Source organism: Leucopleurus acutus (assembly GCF_964270905.1).
Source record: "Leucopleurus acutus genome assembly, chromosome: 3".
NCBI classification, from domain to species: domain Eukaryota; kingdom Metazoa; phylum Chordata; class Mammalia; order Artiodactyla; family Delphinidae; genus Leucopleurus; species Leucopleurus acutus.
The window spans coordinates 80,759,327-80,780,482 of NC_139145.1; the positions used below are offsets into that span (position 1 = coordinate 80,759,327).

At 43.5% G+C, this 21,156-nt stretch overlaps 1 protein-coding gene across 4 annotated transcripts in view; it reads left to right on the forward strand.

Moving 5' to 3' along the window:
* Positions 1–21,156, forward strand: part of SEMA6A (semaphorin 6A) — a gene marked incomplete at its 3' end in the record, with an annotated part of 125,407 nt that overhangs the window by 69,300 nt on the left and 34,951 nt on the right. For all 4 annotated transcript variants that reach the window (XM_082836768.1, XM_082836767.1, XM_082836769.1 and 1 more), the window contains 8 exons: positions 2,398–2,458; positions 3,451–3,513; positions 4,234–4,335; positions 10,375–10,465; positions 13,448–13,567; positions 14,259–14,347; positions 15,203–15,420; positions 18,931–19,062. In XM_082836768.1, the coding sequence (XP_082692894.1) occupies positions 2,398–2,458; positions 3,451–3,513; positions 4,234–4,335; positions 10,375–10,465; positions 13,448–13,567; positions 14,259–14,347; positions 15,203–15,420; positions 18,931–19,062 (876 nt within the window). The remainder of the gene's footprint in view (positions 1–2,397; positions 2,459–3,450; positions 3,514–4,233; positions 4,336–10,374; positions 10,466–13,447; positions 13,568–14,258; positions 14,348–15,202; positions 15,421–18,930; positions 19,063–21,156) is intronic.

Here is a 21,156-nt window from a genome sequence, read left to right on the forward strand (position 1 = left end):
GGAGCAAGGTGCTATGCAGACTTCAAAGTAACCATTACTACAGCTTGTTAAAACCAAGACCGTTTTATCATAACTCCCTACCCCAAGAAAAGGAGAAAGAAGAGAAGGAAAAAAAAAAGGAAACACATTCACTTTTTTAACACCATAAAATAGACTGTCTTTGGTTAAAGGTCAAATTTGTAACAGCCTAGCACTGACATGTTGGTTTTCACTCTATATGCAGCCACTTCCCTTCAATACACACCCCTGGAGAAGTTCCTAAATTATTTCTGTGGTCGCTGTATTTAGGGTCCCTCCTCTCCCTTTAATTTCAGGTTTCCCAACAGTGCCCCGAGAGATCCACTCTCAGGCAGCAAGTAACGCGATTTAAAGTGAAATCCTTCCCCCACGCTGAAGTCATGGCAACACAGTTCAGTGGTACTCACTGAAGGGGGGAAGAGGAAGTCCTTGGATTAAGTCAGTTTGTGTTCAAATAGCTTAATTCAGTGAGAGCAGGGTATGAACCCTGGGATGCACACACTGGTGCTGGGGAATAACCCCTGACCCTGGTCTGTGGTTTAGCATCAAGTGTCGTTCTGTTTGCTGGGCAATGTGATCTCTTGGAGATTGAAAAAGATTGCCACTGTCCAAAAGGAGATTTCATTCACAGAATTTTATATTTAAAAGGCTTCCCCATTCTTCTAGACAATGTGTGTCAGCAATCAGAAGCCAAGTCCCATCCAGAGCCCAGGGACTGAGTGAAGCTTGATGGGAAGAATGCTTTTCACTTCTGCTTTATTATTATCCATTTTGTAAATTCTTCTTTCTTTGTTGTTTAATCTCTGAACTGCTAATTAACATAAACAGGCCATGCCAAAAGGGGGCAATCTAAGAGCTTTCTGAGGAATTGCCAATATTAATCAGTTGTTAGTTTACAATTCATATGTTCAGCTCTTACGTAGAGTTTTGAGGAGAGACAGGGCCAGGAAAAACCTCGAGTCAGCTCAAACCTAATACCAAAGTAACAGGCAATTCCATTCCAATAATGAACCTGACCTACAGCACCACCAATAGAGTCAAACAAGAGATAAAGGAATGCCATAAAACTGCCTCGGAATTAAAGGGCAGGGCGATTCTGGCACCCTATTGAAGTCTGAAGAACTTCCCAATTCAGCAATTTACAAAACAGGCTCCCCTTTCTCCCCCTTACCACCCTTACACACACACACACACACTCACTCTCTCTCTCTTTCACAGTCCAGGAGCAGGCAAGGGAATTTTGTAGGCCAACTGCCTTGCCCCCTTTTATTTTCACAGGAGAGAGCCTGTTTTTATTTCCATTTTTCTCTGTTGTACTTTCCCTAAAAGCAGTAGCAAACAGATTTCCAAAGAACTGGGGGGAAAAGAATTGACGTGAATCCTGACAGCAGATTCCTTTCTTTTTTCTTTCTTTCCTTCTCCCCTTTCCGTTTCTTTTAAGTAATGAGGGGGCTTGAAAGTCTGCACTGGAGCCTTGAGGTCTTGCTTTAAAGCTGTGGGTAATTTTCCAGCCCCAGGACTTCCTGCATTTTAGAAAAAGTCAATGTTATTTCAAGGGAAAACGAGCTGTTTTGCTTTCCCTCACTAGCCCCCCATCTCCCCAGTTGAGGGTAGTTCTTTTCTTTCCTTTATTCTGAATTCCAGACAAAAACGCCCTTGTACTCAGTTCACACAGAAGGGGATGTTTAAATATAGCCCCACACCTGAGCTGCTCATTCTGTTTCTCCCCTTCCAAGGGGAGAATGGCAGCAAATCATAAAGTCAACCAAATTCTCAGCAAAACAGGAAGGTAAACAGAAGCAAGAAATGTAAACTTTAGCTCAAGTACATTTTAGACCTTAATTGACCATCATCGTGTGAAAAGAGAGAGTGGCTCCTGGAAACAGTTTTACTTTTATCGTCTTCCATCTTCTCAAATTATCAAAGCTAAGGCTGAAAATATGTTGTCTAAAAAGAGATGGAGATGAGCTTTTTGTTAGCTCCCTTGATGAACAACTGTAGCATGTTGAATACCGTGTGAAAGGGCATGCGAAACCATCTGTGTTCCAGTTTGGAAGCCTATTCAACTTTCAGACATCTCCCACTAAACTACATATATACAGATGTTATAGTTCTATGATGAAAGAGACGACTGGAAAGTTTTCATAAAAGGTGTCCCTTGTGGCAAGATGCCACATTTTGTCAGAAGATGCTGCATGTCAGCCAGAGGCATCTCTCGGAGGCTGAACCCTCCCCTTTTTCTTGCATATGCATGTTTTGTTTTTAATAACATGGATGTGGGTTTATCTGCCTTGAATGAGATATATACTTGTATTCAGGAGAAAATGAACGATCTTGACTCTTGTGTTTGACGTTGTATTAATATTTCTTTGTTTATAGGGACCATATTTATACTGTTGATATAGACACCTCACACACGGAAGAAATTTATTGTAGCAAAGTAAGTAGTTTTCAAACCTTCTTTCTGAAATGAAGGACCTTAGGATAGTTCTTGAAGAGAATATGTATTTTAAAGGCATTGATTGAGATGACATGGCTTAGAATAATTTGGAACATTCTGTGAAGTCCTAATTTGGGGGTAAGTTAGGGCTTAATACATACCCAGAAATGGTTATGTACGTCATATTTTATTCATCAATTATGTGTGCATGTACACTTTGGAGTTTTAGGTAATTGCTAAATTGCTTTAATAAAATATCGGATGTTTGTCCTGGAAAATATCAGTTTTCATATGGAAACTTTTGTCCTACAAACGTCTCACTGTTATGTTTCCATATCTTGCAATACTAAGTTTGAGTTGACTGTTGTGGTTCAGGAATTTGATAATTACCCATTTCAGACACACATAAAATATAACCTTAAGCTTCCCTTGTAACTCCACATGGAGGTATTTTAGTTAATAAAATCCGCCCCAGAAGTAGATGATCCCTTCAGCCCATGAGTTTATGCGAAGGAGTATAACCTGAATTAAATCTTTGTCAACCTAAAGTGAATGTCTCCTTTATGTTTAAGAAAATGACTTCCATATTTTAAGAAAAAGGCCTGCTTCACGGAAACTGATTTATCAAGTGAAAAAGAAGGGCAAGGACATGTATTTTATCAAAATGAGCATAATTTAGCAAGTTAATGTGGAGATTTTATGTGAAATGTCCATCCACGCTGTTGTTTATTCTTCTTTCCTTTTTCCTTCATCTTCATCTCAAGGAGAAGAAGATCATTTTGTAGTTCAATGAATAGATAGGGGTTCAAAATTAAATGAACATTTCCACCTCTAATCTTTTGTTGTTATGGTGAATTAATCATGGAGAAAGCGTGCGGAAAGCTTTCAATAAATATATGTTCAGCCTCTAGTCTCCCCCAGGGAACTCTTACTTCTAAAATCAAATGCAACAACCTCTGGGTTCTAATTGATTTCTTTCTTGATCACTGCAGAAACTGACATGGAAATCTAGACAGGCCGATGTAGACACATGCAGAATGAAGGGAAAACATAAGGTAGGCAATTTTCATTTCTCCTGCAGCTGCCACTTTGGGTTAAGTCCTTGACTGTTATCTCTAGCCGTAGACCGTCATGTGGAATGGGTCACACTAGTCCCTTTTCCCCCAGTAATTGTTTCTTCCATCAACTTACTGAAGGCTTTAATTTGCAAAAATAGTTTGCTTTTAATGTGATAAAACATTACGACAGCTGCTAGGGACGCGTCATGAACTATTTAGGGGCACCAGGGATTATGGACACCAAGCTGGCTACCCCGACTCTTGTGAGTGCCCTCTCCGGGAGCCCACGCCTCACGGTCCAGAGCCCTCAGGGAGTCTGCAGAAGAGCTCAGAAAGGCTGCCGCAGACATACAGAAGTCTGTGCCTTTGGCCATAGAACATAAAAACACACTTCAGCCAGGAACCTTATATATCAAGGGACCCTGGAGTCTCTGGCATTAGAATTAATGTGATGGGGAGGCTGGTACTTCCAGGCCTGCCTTCCTTTGGAGGCATAAACACATTTTCACTCTATGCCATGTTCTTATTTACTGTTGAAAAAGCAGTTGTTACTCTCACCATCATCTTGTGGTAAACATAAGGAGGGGCTCGAACTTTTCACAGGGGAACGCTCCAGCCACCAGCATTTTAACCTTGCTGTTAGCAGATCATGGTACACGGTCAAGGGGTCTCTATACTGAACGGACTGGATACCAAAAAGTTTGAATTATTTTTCAGGATGAGTGTCACAACTTTATTAAAGTGCTTCTAAAGAAAAACGAGGATACTTTGTTTGTCTGTGGAACTAATGCCTTCAACCCTTCCTGCAGAAACTATAAGGTAAATGCTCTCTTGTCTCCTGGAACCACACAGCCCGGAGGTATTTCATAATTCACTGTGATTGTGCCTGTAGTAACCTAAGAGGGTTAATTCAACACCACCTGGGTTCCTCTCACTCCTCCGACTTAATGTATTGCTCCACATGAGTGATCCTGGGCAGGCTTCTAAGCTTCCTGTTTGTTCAGGATTGATTGACGCGGCTTTAAAGAGCCGACCCGGCTAAGTTCGTTTCTGTAAAACCCTATTCTCTATTGTTCAGAAGGCCAACATATGTACCACATAGTGGATTTCCTCTCTCTCCCTTTCTCTTTTTCCCTCCCACCCTACCATCTCCTCTCTGAGCACAAAAACACACTTATATTGTGAACGATTCCTATTTTTAAAGGGATCTCAAAAGCATGTCATTAGAAACTGCAGACTTTCCTCTAGGTAAGATTTTCAAGAACACAGGAAGTTAATTCCATTCAGCACTCAGCTTACTTGACTATGGCCTTACTTAACTTGGCCTTTATGCAAGGGAAAAAAATTAACCCTCGGGCTTCCCTGGTGGCGCAGTGGTTGAGAGTCCGCCTGCCGATGCAGGGGACGCGGGTTCGTGCCCCGGTCCGGGAAGATCCCACATGCCGCGGAGCAGCTGGACCCGTGAGCCATGGCCGCTGAGCCTGCGCGTCCGGAGCCTGTGCTCCGCAGTGGGAGAGGCCACAACAGTGAGAGGTCCGCATACCGCAAAAAAAAAAAAAAAAGAAAAGAAAAAATTAACCCTCGCAGCATTAATAAATCTAGTTAGTTCTGATGCAGCTGATGGTGGTGTTGCTGAAGGAGCAGAGACGGCAATGATCTGAGGTCTTTCCTTGTCCCTTCTTTCTGCAACAGCCTGTCATTCAGCAAACCCATTTTGAGTTTCTCCCGTGACCAGGCATTGATGTTGTAAAGAAGATAGGAGGCCTCCATCCTTAGGGAAGCCAGACAGGGAGAAGAAAACTGCAATCCCATGGGTTTGCTGCCATGGTGACATAATGCAGAGCATGATGGAAGTATCACAGAAAAGTGCTTATATCAGCCTGAGATGTGGAGTCAGGGGAAGCTTCCAGAAGGAGGTAGACGACTCCTGTCTTCAAGTGTTCCCTCCTGCTGTCCCCACGTATGGAACACGAACACCCCACCCCAGGAGAAACCCAAGCGTCTGTGATCGCCCAGAACCTGACACAGTGTCTCCAAACAGGTGTTCGATTGATTCTGAGGGGTAAATAGTGAATGAGATAATGCCTAACCTCAGTCTTAGAGAAGAAGTAGAAGTTACCAAATGAAGGGAGAAGGGCATTCCAGGTAGGGGAACAGCATGAACAAAGGCATGGAGTAAGAAACAGTCTACTGAGCTTGAGAAACTTCATTTGGTTCTGAAGTGCTGGACTGTGAGGTGACAGTGACAACAAAAAAGAGCCTAGAGAGGGAGGTGGCCTCAGGGATTAAGGGAGGAGATGAGATTCAGGAAATAGGTGACAAAAACCAGGAGGATTTGCTAATGAACAAGAAGCACAGGATAAGGAGAGACAGGAGTTAAGAACGGCTGCGAGGCTATCTCCTGGGTGGGTGGACGGATGGGGCGGCCACCAGTTTGGACAGGGAGTAAAGGAAGAGCAGTGAGGTTGAGGGGGGTGGTGAGAACACGGGTGTTCCATCTTGCATGTTAGCAGTACTCCTGGCACCATGGATGGCAAGGCCTACAGGACATGAATAAAGATCTCCAACAAGAAGATGGACGGGGTCAACCTTGATTTAGGGAGAGACACGGGGGGCATATCTAGATTTGGGTTTCACCAGCATAAAGTGAAACCTTAGGGGTGTGAAGAATGAGCAAAAAAATGCTGGGCTGATATCAGGACCAGAGGGCTCACCAGCCTGGGTCTGACAGTTTTAAAAGACTGCCTTAGCATAGACATCGGAGGGAGGGTCTGTTTTACCCTCATGCTCATCTTTCATCTTATGTTTGGAAACGGGCACCAGCAGGGTCAGGATTAGGGTGAGGCAAGTGAGGCATCTGGCTCAGGAGCAACATGTAAGGGGGGGGGAGGCATCCAAAAATTCAGTAATCAAGATAAATGATTTTTTCAATGCAGTATTTTTTTAAATCTAAATTAATGCAAAAACTACTGTCATATCCAAATTTTAAATAATGACAGGAGCCGACTCAGGCTGTAATAGAGGCAGCAGTCCAGTCAAACATTCAGCCAGTAACGGTATACTGGAGCACGGACTTCCATTCTACCACGTAATATTCCATCCCTGTTTGTCATTGTTTAGGACTCATTAAGATCAATGCTTCTAACAAATCCTAACGAATTCCCTAGCTGGAAAGCTATCTTTTATGACAAATTACAGGTTTTCTTGGCACTGTGAGGCCCGGCCTGCAAGTGTTCCAGCTCTTTCTTCCTGCACATGTTCTATTCCCCAGGGCGCTTCATCTCTAAGGGATGCCTTCATCTCTCCCTTGTTCTAGCCACACCTGCTGAAACATGTTCCAGGAGGCTGGGCCTCTCAGAAACCACAGACAGGATACACCTAGCACGGCGAATGGTAGTGAGAACCCTTGGCATTGCTCAGACAAGTGTTTTTAGACTCTCGGGGCACGAGGGACTTTGCTGAGGATATGAGACATAATGTATTTGGCTGCAGGGAGAATGGACAGCCTCCCTCTTAAGTGCTTGTTATCTCCAGATCAGGACCAAAGGGTCAAAGCAAAAACAATGACCAGTCTTCCACTAACCCAACTCTCAGAGCGCAGAAGCGTCAAGTTAAACTATCTGAAGCAGGAGAGTGACAAAATTTTGGTCTTTGCTTCTGCACCGGGCCCTGACTTACACAATTTTTTTTTTTTTTTTTTTTTTGCGGTACGCGGGCCTTTCACTGTTGTGGCCTCTCCCGTCGCGGAGCACAGGCTCCAGACGCTCAGGCTCAGCGGCCATGGCTCGCGGGCCCAGCCGCTCCGTGGCATGTGGGGTCTTCCCAGACCAGGGCACGAACCCGTGTCCCCTGCATCGGCAGACGGACTCTCAACCACTGCGCCACCAGGGAAGCCCTGACTTACACAATTTTTGTAACAGAAGTAAGCTGAATATATTAGAGAGATTAGAGCCCCAAATAAGATTATCTGGGGAAGAATTCTGAAGACTGCCCACTATAAATCTACAACTACACTCCACACCTTTTCCGTCCTGTTCTCTAAACCTCTTGAACTTCCGCACAAGTCAGGCTGGTTCTTAGTATAATTATCTGTACCCTACGGTGACTTAATTTACTAGGGGCTGCTATTAAGTCTAAGATCTGATGACTGCTACAAGGATTAGTTCTTACTTCATGGAAGGAGGATTTCACCATGGCATTGTTTTGTCTCTGGGCTTTTCCAAGTTCCCAAACCAATACATTAATTCTTCATTGCTTCCTGCCCTTGACTAGCTATAGCTATAGCCGCTTTTTTAGAAGTAGGTACATACATATATCCCCACTGTATATTATTGTTTCCCCATTGCCAGGATTACAGCGTGCACTGCTTGGGATAACAGCATTTCCGTTGCATCATTGTGTACTAAGCCTCACTTTGAATACTTGCCACAGACCGCAAAGTCTGTCACAGTTCATCAGGAAGCTCTCCTTGGGACAAAATATCAGGAAAAGACTTTCATAAAAATGTGCTGGGGCGAGAGTACATTTGCTTTAAAGGATGTCTAACGTGAACATCTTTTCCCTAAAATTACATTTTTAACACACTGCTTTATGGGATTCTCGGCTACAGTTTAAACAAACAGGATGGCTTTGATGGGGGAGATCTCAAAGTGCTTGTACATAGAAATGGCCTGTCCTATCCCTGAAAAGGTTTCTGTGGGTTGAGGGCAAAGGGCTAGTGTTGGACAACACTAGCGGCTGCTCAGTGAGAACCTCGCTCCTTCCTCCTGGGCAGCAACTCCAAGCACCTTGATTCAAGGCACCCTGATTTAGTGCTAAAGGCCTTTTCACAGATCCTTCCTCAGCACCACTGCTGTCTTAGGTTTATCTTCTTTCCGTTTTCATGTATGTAGTCAAACCAGGCAACTGCCACATGATACACAAAATAACCTAAAACCGTAAAGAAGACTGAACTACAGAGAGGGTCAAAACATCAATAGTGTGGAGATCTGTCTAGGGACTCTGTGCTGCTGAGGTTTAAATTCTAGGACGATCCATGGTGTAAGGAAGAAGCCTGTGTGGTAGGAACCCCCTTAATTATTGGTCTAGGTGGACCAACCGCTGACCAGTGTTAGTGGCTGAACATCAGAGGTTCATTTCCTGCTCACATCACAGTCAAGTGTGGGTCAGTGAGAGAGGTTCTGTTCTGTGAGGAAGTTATTCAGAAAGCCAGCTCCATTCTGCTCTTGTGTCTGCCATCTCTTAGGATCTTGGAATTCTCCACTGGATCCTCTGTATCTAAGGGAAGAATGTAGAGAGAGAGCAAGAGGGGAGGACTCTGCAAGGTTTTTAGAGGCCAGACCTAGAGGTGGTGCAGAGCCTTACACACACCCCATTGGCCAGAGCTCAGTCATGTGATCATACCTGACCTGCAAGGGAGGATGGGAAATGTAGTTTAGTGGGATATGCAGGAAAGGGAAATGAAATTTGGTGAACAGCTAGTAAGGCCCTGCCTCACCTGCAAATGCCTATGGAGCCAGACAGGTAACTCACAGGAGTGAAGCAATCAGGTTGTCAGGATAATCTGTGGGTGAAGGAGCCCTGGTGCTAAAGACCACGTGCCTGTGTGAAGAAAATGGCAGGGGCTGCCATTACTCAACGATAGCCTGCTGCCACTTGGGTAAGAACCGCCTAAACTGACTTTCCAACTGGTTCAAAAGAAGCAAGAAATCCAGGTTTTTATATGCAATCTCCCTGTTTTAAAATAGGGCTCACAGGGGCTTCCCTGGTGGCACAGTGGTTAAGAATCCACCTGCCAACGCAGGGGACACGGGTTCGAGCCCTGGTCCGGGAAGATCCCACATGCCGCAGAGCAACTAAGCCCGTGCGCCACAACTACTGAGCCTACACTCTAGAGCCCACAAGCCACAACTACTGAGCCCACATGCCACAACTACTGAAGCCCGTATGCCTAGAGCCCACGCTCCGCAACCCAAGAAGCCTGCGCACCACAACAAAGAGCAGCCTCTGCTCGGTACAACTAGAGAAAGACCGCACACAGCAACAAAGACCCAACGCAGCAAAAGTAAATAAAGTTTTTAAAAATAGGGCTCACAGGCAGGCCAGTAATAACCCCTCGCCAGTAATAACCTCTAGCTCACAGGAACAAGGCCAGGGTTGGACAGTAGGAGATGGAAGTCAAGCAGCAGCCTGTCTGTGGCTGTTGGGAGCCTCTCAGCTTCTGGGCCTTTCTCAGCTGCACAGTCTGAGGATGGGACATGTTTCTGAAGTAGGTACAAAGGCTACCTGAGCTCTGCTTGCATCCATGTTTTTGTGCCTTTGCTAACACCATACTATTCTTATCAGGTAACCCGAGAAAGAATTCCAGCGTCGTCTTCTAGGATTTAACCCACAAAGGCAGGACTCCTCGGGCACAACAAAACCAAAACTGAAGTCATTCTCTATAGAGTTCATGACTCAACAGATAATTCATGCAGAGTAGAGGAAGGAGGGGAATTAAGTTTTCCTGGTGTCTGCCTCAGAAATTCCTTTTCCAAGGAGAAAGATGCTACTTCTTGAGCATTTCAGAATGATACTCTTTATCGGAATAAAGGAATCTCTTTATTGTAGTGGTTCAGAGTCAAGCAGACATAACTGAATTTCTGACCCTCCTAGCCGTAGAATCTTAGTCAAGTGACTTCATCTCTCTAAACCTCAGCTTCGTCATCTGAAACCGAAAGACTTACCTCAGAGGGTATTCGAGGATTATGTGCGCCATGCATATGAATTACCTAGCAAATGAAGAGCTTTGTAAATATTAGTTGCTGTTACTGCTGTTGGTTTCTGTTGTTCTTAATTAAGTCCTATTATTTCATTTAGATGGATACTTTGGAAGCTTTTGGGGATGAATTTAGTGGAATGGCCAGATGCCCTTACGATGCCAAACATGCCAACGTTGCACTGTTTGCAGGTAAATGACCTGATTTCTTCTCATTGCATTTGCTTTTGTGTGCTCAGCCTGTGGCCGCACATCTACTCTGGAGGATTTGCAGAGTCACAGTTGTACTTCGATTCTCTAGTGAACAGTGTAATTAACAACGCCTTTTCCATTTGAAATTCATATGGAAACTGTACTTTCGCTTCTTAAGAGAAGTCTTTGCCACGCCTACCCGTGCTTTTGTGCCTTCAGAAAGATTAACAGCTTTGTACTGAACGTGCGACATACTGGTTAGGGCATGTTTGGGCTGAAATACTAGAAAATCCCACCTTGAACCACCAGTGGGGATTGAGTATTTAAGGTAGGGTAGACTTTGGGGTTGGTTTGATTCAACAACTCAACAGTCTCATCCAGGACACAGGTCCTTTTCATTTCTCTGCTCTGCTTCCTTTCTTTCTCTGAGAGAGACTGGCTGTTCTCAGAGTCATAATAGGATGGCTGCCGGGGCTCAATTAGGGCTACATGTCCTCTTGTCTACATACAGAAGGGAGAAGGAAAGGGACAAAAGGAAGCTCTTGGAAGCTCTATCAGAGCAGTGAGACCACATACTCATAAGCTAGCAGCAAAGATCTTCTCAAATATCATTGACCTGATTAGGTTGCATGCCTATCTCTGCTAGAAAAATTGTAGTGGCCAAGGGGATGATACTGATTAGCGGAGCTTGACCCATACGCCCCATCCCTACTCCTTCCTTCCATTGCAAAGGATATAAAACAACAGCAAGGAAGCCATGACCTTCAGACTGGGATTTCTGTGTGCGCATGTGTGTGTGTTTTAATTAGAAATTTATTTAGGAATTCACGGCCAGCTGTGCACGTGGAGGTGAGTACAGGGAGAAGTGTTGGTATAACAGTGATTGTTATGGCATGTAATAAAGCAGTTAGCTATAATTTCCATCACAGCAGCTAAAAACTGGCGCATCCTAGCCAGATAAGAGACTTTAGGGCTTCGATTATGAAAAAGATTAGCTCCTTGAACTTCATCCTCAGTGTCATCCATTTGTGGGCCTGAATCTGCAGTCAAAGATTGAAGAAGTGGTTTGTGCCAGGTTCAGAAGGAAACGTTTCTCGATTCTCCTCCAAAGGTAGAGCACAGCATTGTCGGGAAGCAGCCTTGTGAGAAACACAAAGTCTTGTAAACCTGTTTGTAAGCATGGTCAGGGGCAAGGCCAGTGGCCAGGGTGTTTGAGCATATTCTTAAGTGCATAACTTCTGCAGCAACACTCTTCTGACACTTGGCACCTGCATTCGTCAGTACCATGGAGGATGTGGGCTGCAGTGGAGAACACAAGTTTAAGCATTAACTAAAAAGAAGTAGCCTGAGGTAGAAAGAGGAGAATGGGCAGAGTGTTTACTAAGGCCACCAAGCTTCAAGAAGCAAGCCATGTGAGACCATACTGTGACTGCCCCTCTGCCCGCTCCAACAGGTATACTTGAATCAGTGTTCACTGAAATGTCTGAAATCTCACAAGAGCTCAGCCCTTATAAACAGAAGATATTTGTTGCACCTCAACAGTTGCCATATTACGAAGAGTGCCAAAATAGTACTTGATGTTACAAGTAAAAGTTCTGGTGAGATACCCAGTGTACGGGGGAGTGTTCAACAGCAATAACCTCACACGCACACACAGTGCTGCCACTGCCCTCCACCCTTCAGGTGTATCTGTATGGCCTGCGGCTAGGATTCTATAGGACAAGTTGTGATTTTTGTAGACATATGTTTATCAATAGAAAGGTGTGCTGTCTGCAGTTAAAATCTAACCCAAACAGTCAACACTTACTGATATATGAATGCCAAGAGTGTAGATGTGAAAACAGCTCTATCCTGAAACTAAGCAAATGTCAGTTAAGACCAAAAGTAGACATCAAGAACTTTGCTTAGGTATGTCTGGATAAGATTTTTTTAAAGAAAAACCATATGCTTATTCCACAAGTGGAAGAGCTTAAAAGAACACTGTGTTGTATATAAACCACTTTTGAAGATGCTTTTGAAGCCACAATTAATGAAGATATGTAATCCATTAAAAATGAGCCAAGGAAGTAATTTTTTATATTAAATATAATTAGCGTTTTCATTTCATCTACATAGATTTTGCTATTCCAGAACAGCCCATTTGGTTATTTGTGTAAACAATGCTTGCTAATCCGCGAAAAGAACGCAAAATTTCAAGGATTCACCTTCAGTCATCTTCGCTCTCTTTTGCCTTGAATGTATCCTCAAGCATAAGTCCCAAAGAGCATGAATTCTTAAAGAAAGACCAATTTGAACTTAGCACCATCCCTTCCCTGCCCCACTTTACTTTGGCTTCTTATATATCAGAATGTTCTCAGTTTGTGACTTTGGAAATAATGAAGCAAATATTTCTTAAATGGAAAGCGAGATTGGCAGGGCTTAGTGGCTCTCATGACTGAGGTAAAGAGAGGCAGAGACGCGCAGGATACACGTAGCAATTTTAGTCAGCTCTTTTTTGCTTATGAATCCCCTTTCTTCAACTTCCCTCACCTGCTCAGGCCGAGGACGCTGTTACTTCTGCTTGCACTTAAATTTTCTGGTGATGAAAATCAGCCTCTATCTTTCCCTGGGCTCCTCCCTAATCCAGTTTACCACAGTGTGGTGGCAGTTGCAGCGTCCAACAGGCCTTGGCCTTGAGATTTCGGTCAAGGTACATCTAATCGAGTGAAGCAAACAACATTTTTCATTTACCCTGTTCCCTGAGCTGCTGCTTAGAAATTGCCGTGCAATTTAAAAACTGAAAAATGTTTCATCTCTCAGGATCCCAATTGAAAATGGTTAGGAATGTGGGCCAAGTGTTTTCCCAGAGACTCTTGGGCTTTTCCCAGGTGCCCTATCTTATCTACCTGATACAGGAAAGCCGGGGCGGGGGAGGCCTCTATTATTCCCGCATGCCCACTGTCTTGCTGCAACTCCGACCACCTCTTCTCTTTCTCTTCGAAGACGGAAAACTGTACTCTGCTACAGTGACTGACTTCCTTGCCATTGATGCAGTCATCTACCGGAGTCTCGGAGACAGCCCAACCCTACGGACCGTCAAGCATGATTCAAAATGGTTGAAAGGTGAACAAACAAAAGAAGAAAAGGAGGGGAGGTGGGGGAGATACATATCCTGAGGGAGATTCAGAGCCTGGATGGACCAGACTGTAGTTGCATTTTAGTGATGGCTTCTCACGGACAGGAAGGTGGAAATTGCACCTTCTGCCCCCAGTTGATTGATTTACCTCCCCTTTTCACTTCCCATGAGTTTCTGGAGTGTTATCAAAACTACCAGTGCCACTATAATAGAACACGTGACATGTATCTTTCCTGCTTCAAGCTCTCATTTCAGAGTCCCACGCGAAAACAACTAAACACTTCATTCATGGAAGGGAACAGGGGATTGGAGGTGGTGGGGAACAGGAAAAAAGCTGTTCACAACACTGTATGAGTCAAGGGTGACAAAGGGATGTGTACAAAATCCATTCTGTAATTTGAGCGTTGTATGTGGAAAATAAAATGACATAGATATGCAAAACTCATTTATTCTTCACTGTTCATTGCAACTGCTTCTGAAAGATAAAGATCTATAGGCTTAAATGCTTTCTGAAATCACCAGCACTTGCATGTGTGAAGTCACTAGAAATGGTTAGTGTTAACCAAATGTCTAATGGCTCTACGCTTTTAATTAATAACATGTCTTTGGTTGCAGCTGATTGCAGTTCTTTTAACTCTGTGTGACATGTCCCCAATTAAAGTGCCCATTTGTCCACAGAACCGTATTTTGTCCAAGCGGTAGATTATGGAGACTACATCTACTTCTTCTTTAGGGAAATAGCGGTGGAGTACAACACCATGGGAAAGGTAAGCGGGGAGGATGTCTCAATTTGGGGCCAGTGTGGTTATCAATGACTTTGAAATAAGAACCATAAATCGAATGACAAGGTCATCGTTTTGAGAAGATCCAGCCAAAGACGGGTGGAAGTGAAACATTTCGCTTCCTCAAACCCCTGTATGCTTTTTCTGAGTAGTAACAGATTACAGGGAAACCTCTTAAATGTTTATATTGAAAATTTAATAGACAGATGTTGGGTTGATTTCATACTGAGTTTCAAGTACCTTAAGATGTGGTTTCCAGGTCCACTCATCAGGGTTTTTTTGTTTTAAATTGAGTCGCTCCAGAGAAAGAGTATAAATATTCAATATCTTTTAAGAGAACCAAGGGTCTTGACGGTATTACAAAAAGCAATAGAACACTTAGGGGATGTCTATTTCAGTTATTTTTATCAGAGAGTAGATCAAGATCACTAAGTTAGAGGGCACAATTCACTGCCAGGGGGGCTTGCACAGTTAGGAATTCAGAGCATGAGATGCAGAGCCCAGAGGCAGCTAGTGAGCATGGCAGAGATGGTGCATACAAGTGTGCTTTTGTTTGAGGAAATAAAAAGCTAAGCAGTCTGTATGGAAATGAGTTTATGTGGCTGGGAGCTGATCCCCTGAAGGATTTATGGCTCTGTATTAAATGCCACAGCCTATCTTTCAAAACATGCTGTTCCAATGCTGAGTTCTTCCCTTCTTTTTTTTGCTACTGATTTTAGAAACACAGGATTAAGTTAAGCACCTTGTTGTTCTGTTTCTGTTTTCTAAGAAAGGCAAATTCTACTAAGATCTCCACGAAAAGTAAGTGCATTCCACTTTCTCCATGTTTTTCCTCTGCAGGTAGTTTTCCCAAGAGTGGCTCAGGTTTGTAAGAATGACATGGGAGGGTCACAAAGAGTCCTGGAGAAACAGTGGACATCCTTCCTTAAAGCTCGCCTGAACTGCTCAGTTCCAGGGGACTCTCATTTTTATTTCAACATCCTCCAGGCCGTTACAGATGTGATTCGTATTAATGGCCGTGATGTTGTCCTGGCAACCTTTTCCACACCTTATAACAGGTAACCATGCCCTGGCTGTGTGGACCTAATCGGTCCTTCCTGGCTTCCTTTTCCCAAGGGGTTGTTGTCTAACACACAAGATTTGCAACTGATGGAAAAATTGCCATTCACTATTTGTAGCTAAGAAGCACTTAACATTCAGTTTTCATCAACAAATTATCAAGTCACTTATAAGCACTGTTAGAGTAGGATTCTGGAGAAAGTAATTAGATAAATTATAACAATATAGTCTTTTCATATGCCTGGGGTATAAACACTATTCATGTGCTATTCCTCAATCCCTCCAGTAATCTTGAAAAGTGAGTACTGCTGCCTTCTTTTTACACTTGAGGAAACTGAGTTCAATTATACTATCTGGTCCAGGTAGCCAATGGGTGGAAGCAGCAGCTTTGGAACTCAAGAATGTTCCTCCTTTCCCTTCTAGGTCATCTAACATTTTATTTGACTTTTAATATTTCTATGACTAGATCAGTAATTTTTGAAGTAAAAATACTGGAAACTTATTAAAATGCTACAGAGTGAGATTTAGGAATTAGATGAGTCCATCTTGCATCCCACCTAAGGGACCCTGGTTATTATCCTGCCAGAGGAACCAGGATCCCAACCACAGCACTACTGTCTGACTCTGGAGGGTTCTACTGACGACTTACAAGTCATCAAACGTTGCACGGAGAAATACCGTCTCGGCCTGTTCACCCTTATTTTTGTATTTACTTAAGCGAAGACACTGAGCTATTAAATGGCACACTAATAACTGTCCCTGGAACAGTGAAATGTGTAGAAACTAAAGAACAGAAGGAACAGGGACACTATGTTCCCTGGTACTTGGCTCTCCCAAACCTTAGAGTACTAGCACCGTTGTGTGGAAATGATCCTAACTCTGTCATGAAATTGAAATACATGTACTATAGTCTCACTTCCATGTAGAATTCTGTGTGTTCCATATAATCTTCCATAAGGAATGCACTGTTTTGTTTTGGATCATACTTTTTACAAAAACTTTGAAGAACTTGATGAGTGGCTAGATGACAGGATAGCCGCTAGGAAGAAATGCTTAAGGATTGGGTAGAGCCCAGAACAGAGCTAGCTGAAAGATGAAATAATGTTCCCCAATTATATGGAGGGCAAGAGTCAAGAGTTCCCACTGAAGAGATATGAAAACGTAAACCCATACTGCAGCAAGAGGTATTGAGTTCGGTTTAAATAAGATGCAACCATCTGAAGGAATTTTTAGACTTGAGGCTAGAAAAGATAAAAAAATTCAGGCCCTGACTGCTGGAACCGATGTATCTAGTAGTGTTGAAAAAGAATACTATTTTGGAACACAGAATGTAGGTGCCAGTGGAGTTTCAGAGCACATTTCTAGTTTTTGTGTATGTTTTTTGAGAGGGTGAGTCACTTCACGATTACAATAGAGTAGTAGATTCCTGCGTATGATGTATACTCCCATGTAAAGAATTTTCTTAAAAGGGCCCTAGGAAACATTCAATTAGTGCGTGCTAATGCAGTCTCAGAAACCGTATCTGTTTAGTAAAATCACAAAATGGCAAAGATATGCATACCAGTTTTCATATATAAATTATAGTCCCTCTCTTGGTTTACTCCCTCTGGTTTCATCCCTCTCCACGGGCTCCTCCACACATGCACACTTCATCATGTCAGGTTGTTTCAAATCCTTTAGGTGCTCCTCTCTGCCCCGGGGATAAAGCCCAGCTTCCCTGGCGTAGCATGCAGGCTCCCTCGTGATCAGGCACAGGCTCCTCCTCCAGCGCACAGGGCTTACTGGAGCTTGCTCATGCCCTGCTCTCTGCCAGGTCTGCCCACCCAACCCATGTCTGTTTGCCCACTGAAGCCCCGGGGATGCCCCAAGCCGCGGCTCCAGCTGCCTCCCGTGGAACCCTGCACATACCTCTTTTTACCAGATTGTGTTGGAATATTTGTTATTGTTGTTATTATCACCGTTGTTTTTGCTGTTGTTTTCTTACACACTGAACTGTGAGTCAGCTGAGAGCAGGATGCCCTTATTTACTGACATTCACTGCTTGAGATTAGGGATTCCATAAATACATGCTGAATGGACAGAAGATGGGAAGAAAGGGAGGGAATAAAGCAGGGAAGGAAAAAGAAAGGATTTACAAATGAGTATAACCATAGGAAGATTATAAAACCCTAGGGTATCTTTAGTTGTTAGGAAGTGCCTCATAAAATACTTCAATATTTATCCTATTTTTCTTAATATTTAAGGCAAATAGGTACACCTCTTACTTTTAGGAAAGCGAGATGTGGAGAGAGTCTTACAAAATTAAATAATGCTGGGGGTTCTGAAATTTCAAAACAAATGGGGATCATTTTCTTATTACAGACTCAATACTGTGAATACATAAACACACACACACACACACACGCTACATACTTTGAAATTCATCCTGCCACCTTGTTTTAAATAAGCTTTCTAATCCTCTCCCTATTTCTTGCTTTATTAGTAATACTTCATAACTGTGTTATGAAATTAAAGATGGCATAAAATTCTCCTAATCATACATGAAGTGATTTCCGTATCCTTTCAACATCTGCAAAATCAGGACTAAATCATTCTTTCTCCCTGGATGATGTTTATGCTGCAAAGTGCTTGTGTCTTGCCCTGGATGCCTCTGTGTGCAGTGACCCACTACCTCAAAGCCTGATTAAAACTGTTGGCCAGCCAGTGGCTGAAATTTATTTGATCAAAATCAAGGAACGACCGTAGTCAAAAACAAACATGGGTTTAAGCAGTGTACCTAGATGAATGAATAATTCATGTCTGTTCACCACTGATGAAAAAAAAAAAAATCCCAAAATCCTTCTAGGAGTGTCAGGCAAGAATGTAATTATAGGTAGAGATTACTGTCATTATTATTATTTAGCACTTAATAGAGCATTTTATTTGCAAAGTGTTGGTGCTTTAGAGATTTCAATTGTTTAGTCTTATGCAAATAAACAGGAAGTAAACTTTGCAACGTACGGTGACTAACATAAAATATGGTTGGGTTCCTCACGCATACACCCTCACTCCTGAAGTCCTTGGCTTGAGGAACCAAATTCAAAGAAGGACTATGTGAACAGTAGGGGCACTTTTACTTCACATTTTCACCAGTATTAGAGATGCAGAATGTTGTCCAAACGTTTTATCTTTGGTTTAAAGACTGATAATTTCAGGGAATTCATGAAACTTATAAATCACCAGCTCGCCCATTCCTCCTTTATAAACAAAAGCAGTGCCAGACACAAGACATAAAGAGATGTTCCTCTATGATCCTGCTGTAACTAGCCCTTTCTTTAAGGCCACTGATGCACATTTGAGTCACACAAACATTCTCCTTATGAGCTAGGATCCCTTCCATTTCTAGTGTTCAGGATGCGAACATTGAATTTCAACTGCCCGTACTAGGAAAGTTACTTTGGAGTATATTTTCCAAACTGCATGCGTGACTGTTGCATGAATAACACTTTGTGTGAAATGTCCTACTGCAGCATCCCTGGGTCTGCAGTGTGTGCCTATGACATGCATGATGTCGCCATTGTTTTTACTGGGAGATTCAAAGAACAGAAGTCTCCAGATTCCACATGGACACCAGTTCCTGATGAACGAGTGCCTAAGCCTAGGTACGTGCAGATATTTATACGGCTTTCTTGAATTTCTAGAAATGGTGCCATTTGCTCCCCTGATAATAAGCATCTTATAAACTGCACACTAGTGCCTTCCATGCTGGCCACGCAGATACAAATGCCAACACAACAGAAAGGCCGGTGAGGCCGTTTGCCTTCATTCCCTTAACCGAAACCCCAAATTACCTATGGTTGTATTCAAAACAGCGACTCTCTAGTCTTTTGCTTAGACTCTCTATCTGTGGATTATCCAATGCAATTCTAGGATGACAGGAATCATCTGGTCCAGCAGCCCCAATGGTCTATAGTTGACGAAATTGAGGCCCAGAGAGGTATAAAGTGAGTTGCGCAAGTTCACATCTCTGGGGAGATGATTTCCACCACCCCTCCCCGCTTCTCTTCAGTTTTGCAGAGACCCATGTCTTCCAGCCTTAAAAAAAATGTAAAATATAAATGGTGTTCCCTGGAGTTTGTGACTAGACTGGATCAGAGCTGATCCCGGACTCTGGGCCAAGGGCAGCAGGTACAATGGGCCATTATTAGGATGTCTCTGGTCTGTCAGGTTCTGGTCTGCTTGGGGTCCAGATGCACTGTTGATTCTCCCCTCCCCAAAATGTGCCCCAGAAGTGCTTTCATGAGGAACCTATTGTTGAGAGACAATACAGAGGCCTTTTGGTCCTGTGGAATATCTATCAAATCCTCACACTAAACCAGTTAACTCATTCCTCCTAACTGGGACAGGATGAAACTCTCTCCCAGCCCTGTGCCTGCCCTGTTTATGTGGCACGCACTGCATACCTCCCATCACAGCATTCGAAATCTAAGTTATATAGAAACATCCCTGTGTGTTCGGCTTCCTCCACTTAATTTGTGGAAGGAAACCCAGTGTCTTCTAAACTTTTTTGGTTTCCAACTCTCTCCTCCGACATCCAATCCCCCACACAAAATACCCAGCCCAATTCACTTAATTGAACTAACTTAGATAATATGAAACACTGTTCCCATGGGAGAAACCCCTACAGTGCATCCATTTTCATCCCCTGAATTAAATGGCATGTGCATTCTCTGTTATTTATGGAGAGCAGACTAGGTGTAAAAAGCATACCCTGGCAACCTCAGATAGCTTCTCTAAGTCATCGCCTAGGATTCTTAGCTACCTTCCAGGTAAGCAGGAAGGGGAGTTAAGCTTAAGGGATCAGGTTTCGGGAGTACTTATGTAATATGCTCCCCTGGGTATCGAAAGATGGTGTCACTCAGCTGTCACCAGGACACATACTTCAAGTGACTTTCTACTGGTGGCAGCATGTTTGCTTTCATCCTTCCACGTGCTGGCCTGTCTCTCTTACAGATATCTGGGCGCTTTCACTGGCTGGCTGGGTTAGTGCCATGAAAGCGTGTGCCTGGGGCTACACCCTGCCAGTGTTGTCAGGGTCCACTTTTCTCTCCTGCACCAGTGGGCAAAGCAGGTGTCTGGACAAGACTGGTGCCAGTGTCTCCCTGATCTGACTTTGCTGAGATGTGCCCTTGACTCCTAAAACCATATAATTTCTTTTAGAAATGAATTTTCAGTGTCATTGTTCAGAAATTTTAAAAATGCCTTTTCAGGCAAGAATTTCAGTGTAAATGGCTTTTCATACCTACCCAAATCAAACAAAAACAATAAAAAACAAAACCCAAATGTTCTCTGACCCCCTATTAATGAGAGATGGTTACACTGAGTCTAGCAGGTACGTAAGGCTGGCAGCTTTTTGAACGCCTTTGTTTTCTACATTTGTGAAAAAGCCCAATTGTCTCTTTTTGTGGAGCAAATGCCTCCAGAAATTCTAGCAGTGTTTTGTTTTTTAGTTTTTTTTTTTTCTGTACGCGGGCCTCTCACTGCTGTGGCCTCTCCCATTGCGGAGCACAGGCTCCGGACGCGCAGGCTCAGCGGCCATGGCTCACGGGCACAGCCGCTCCGCGGCACGTGGGATCCTCCCGGACCGGGGCACGAACCCGTGTCCCCTGCATTGGCAGGCGGACTCTCAACCACTGTGCCACCAGGGAAGCCCTCTAGCAATGTTTAAAGACAGACAGAGCAGTCCCGGAGACGTG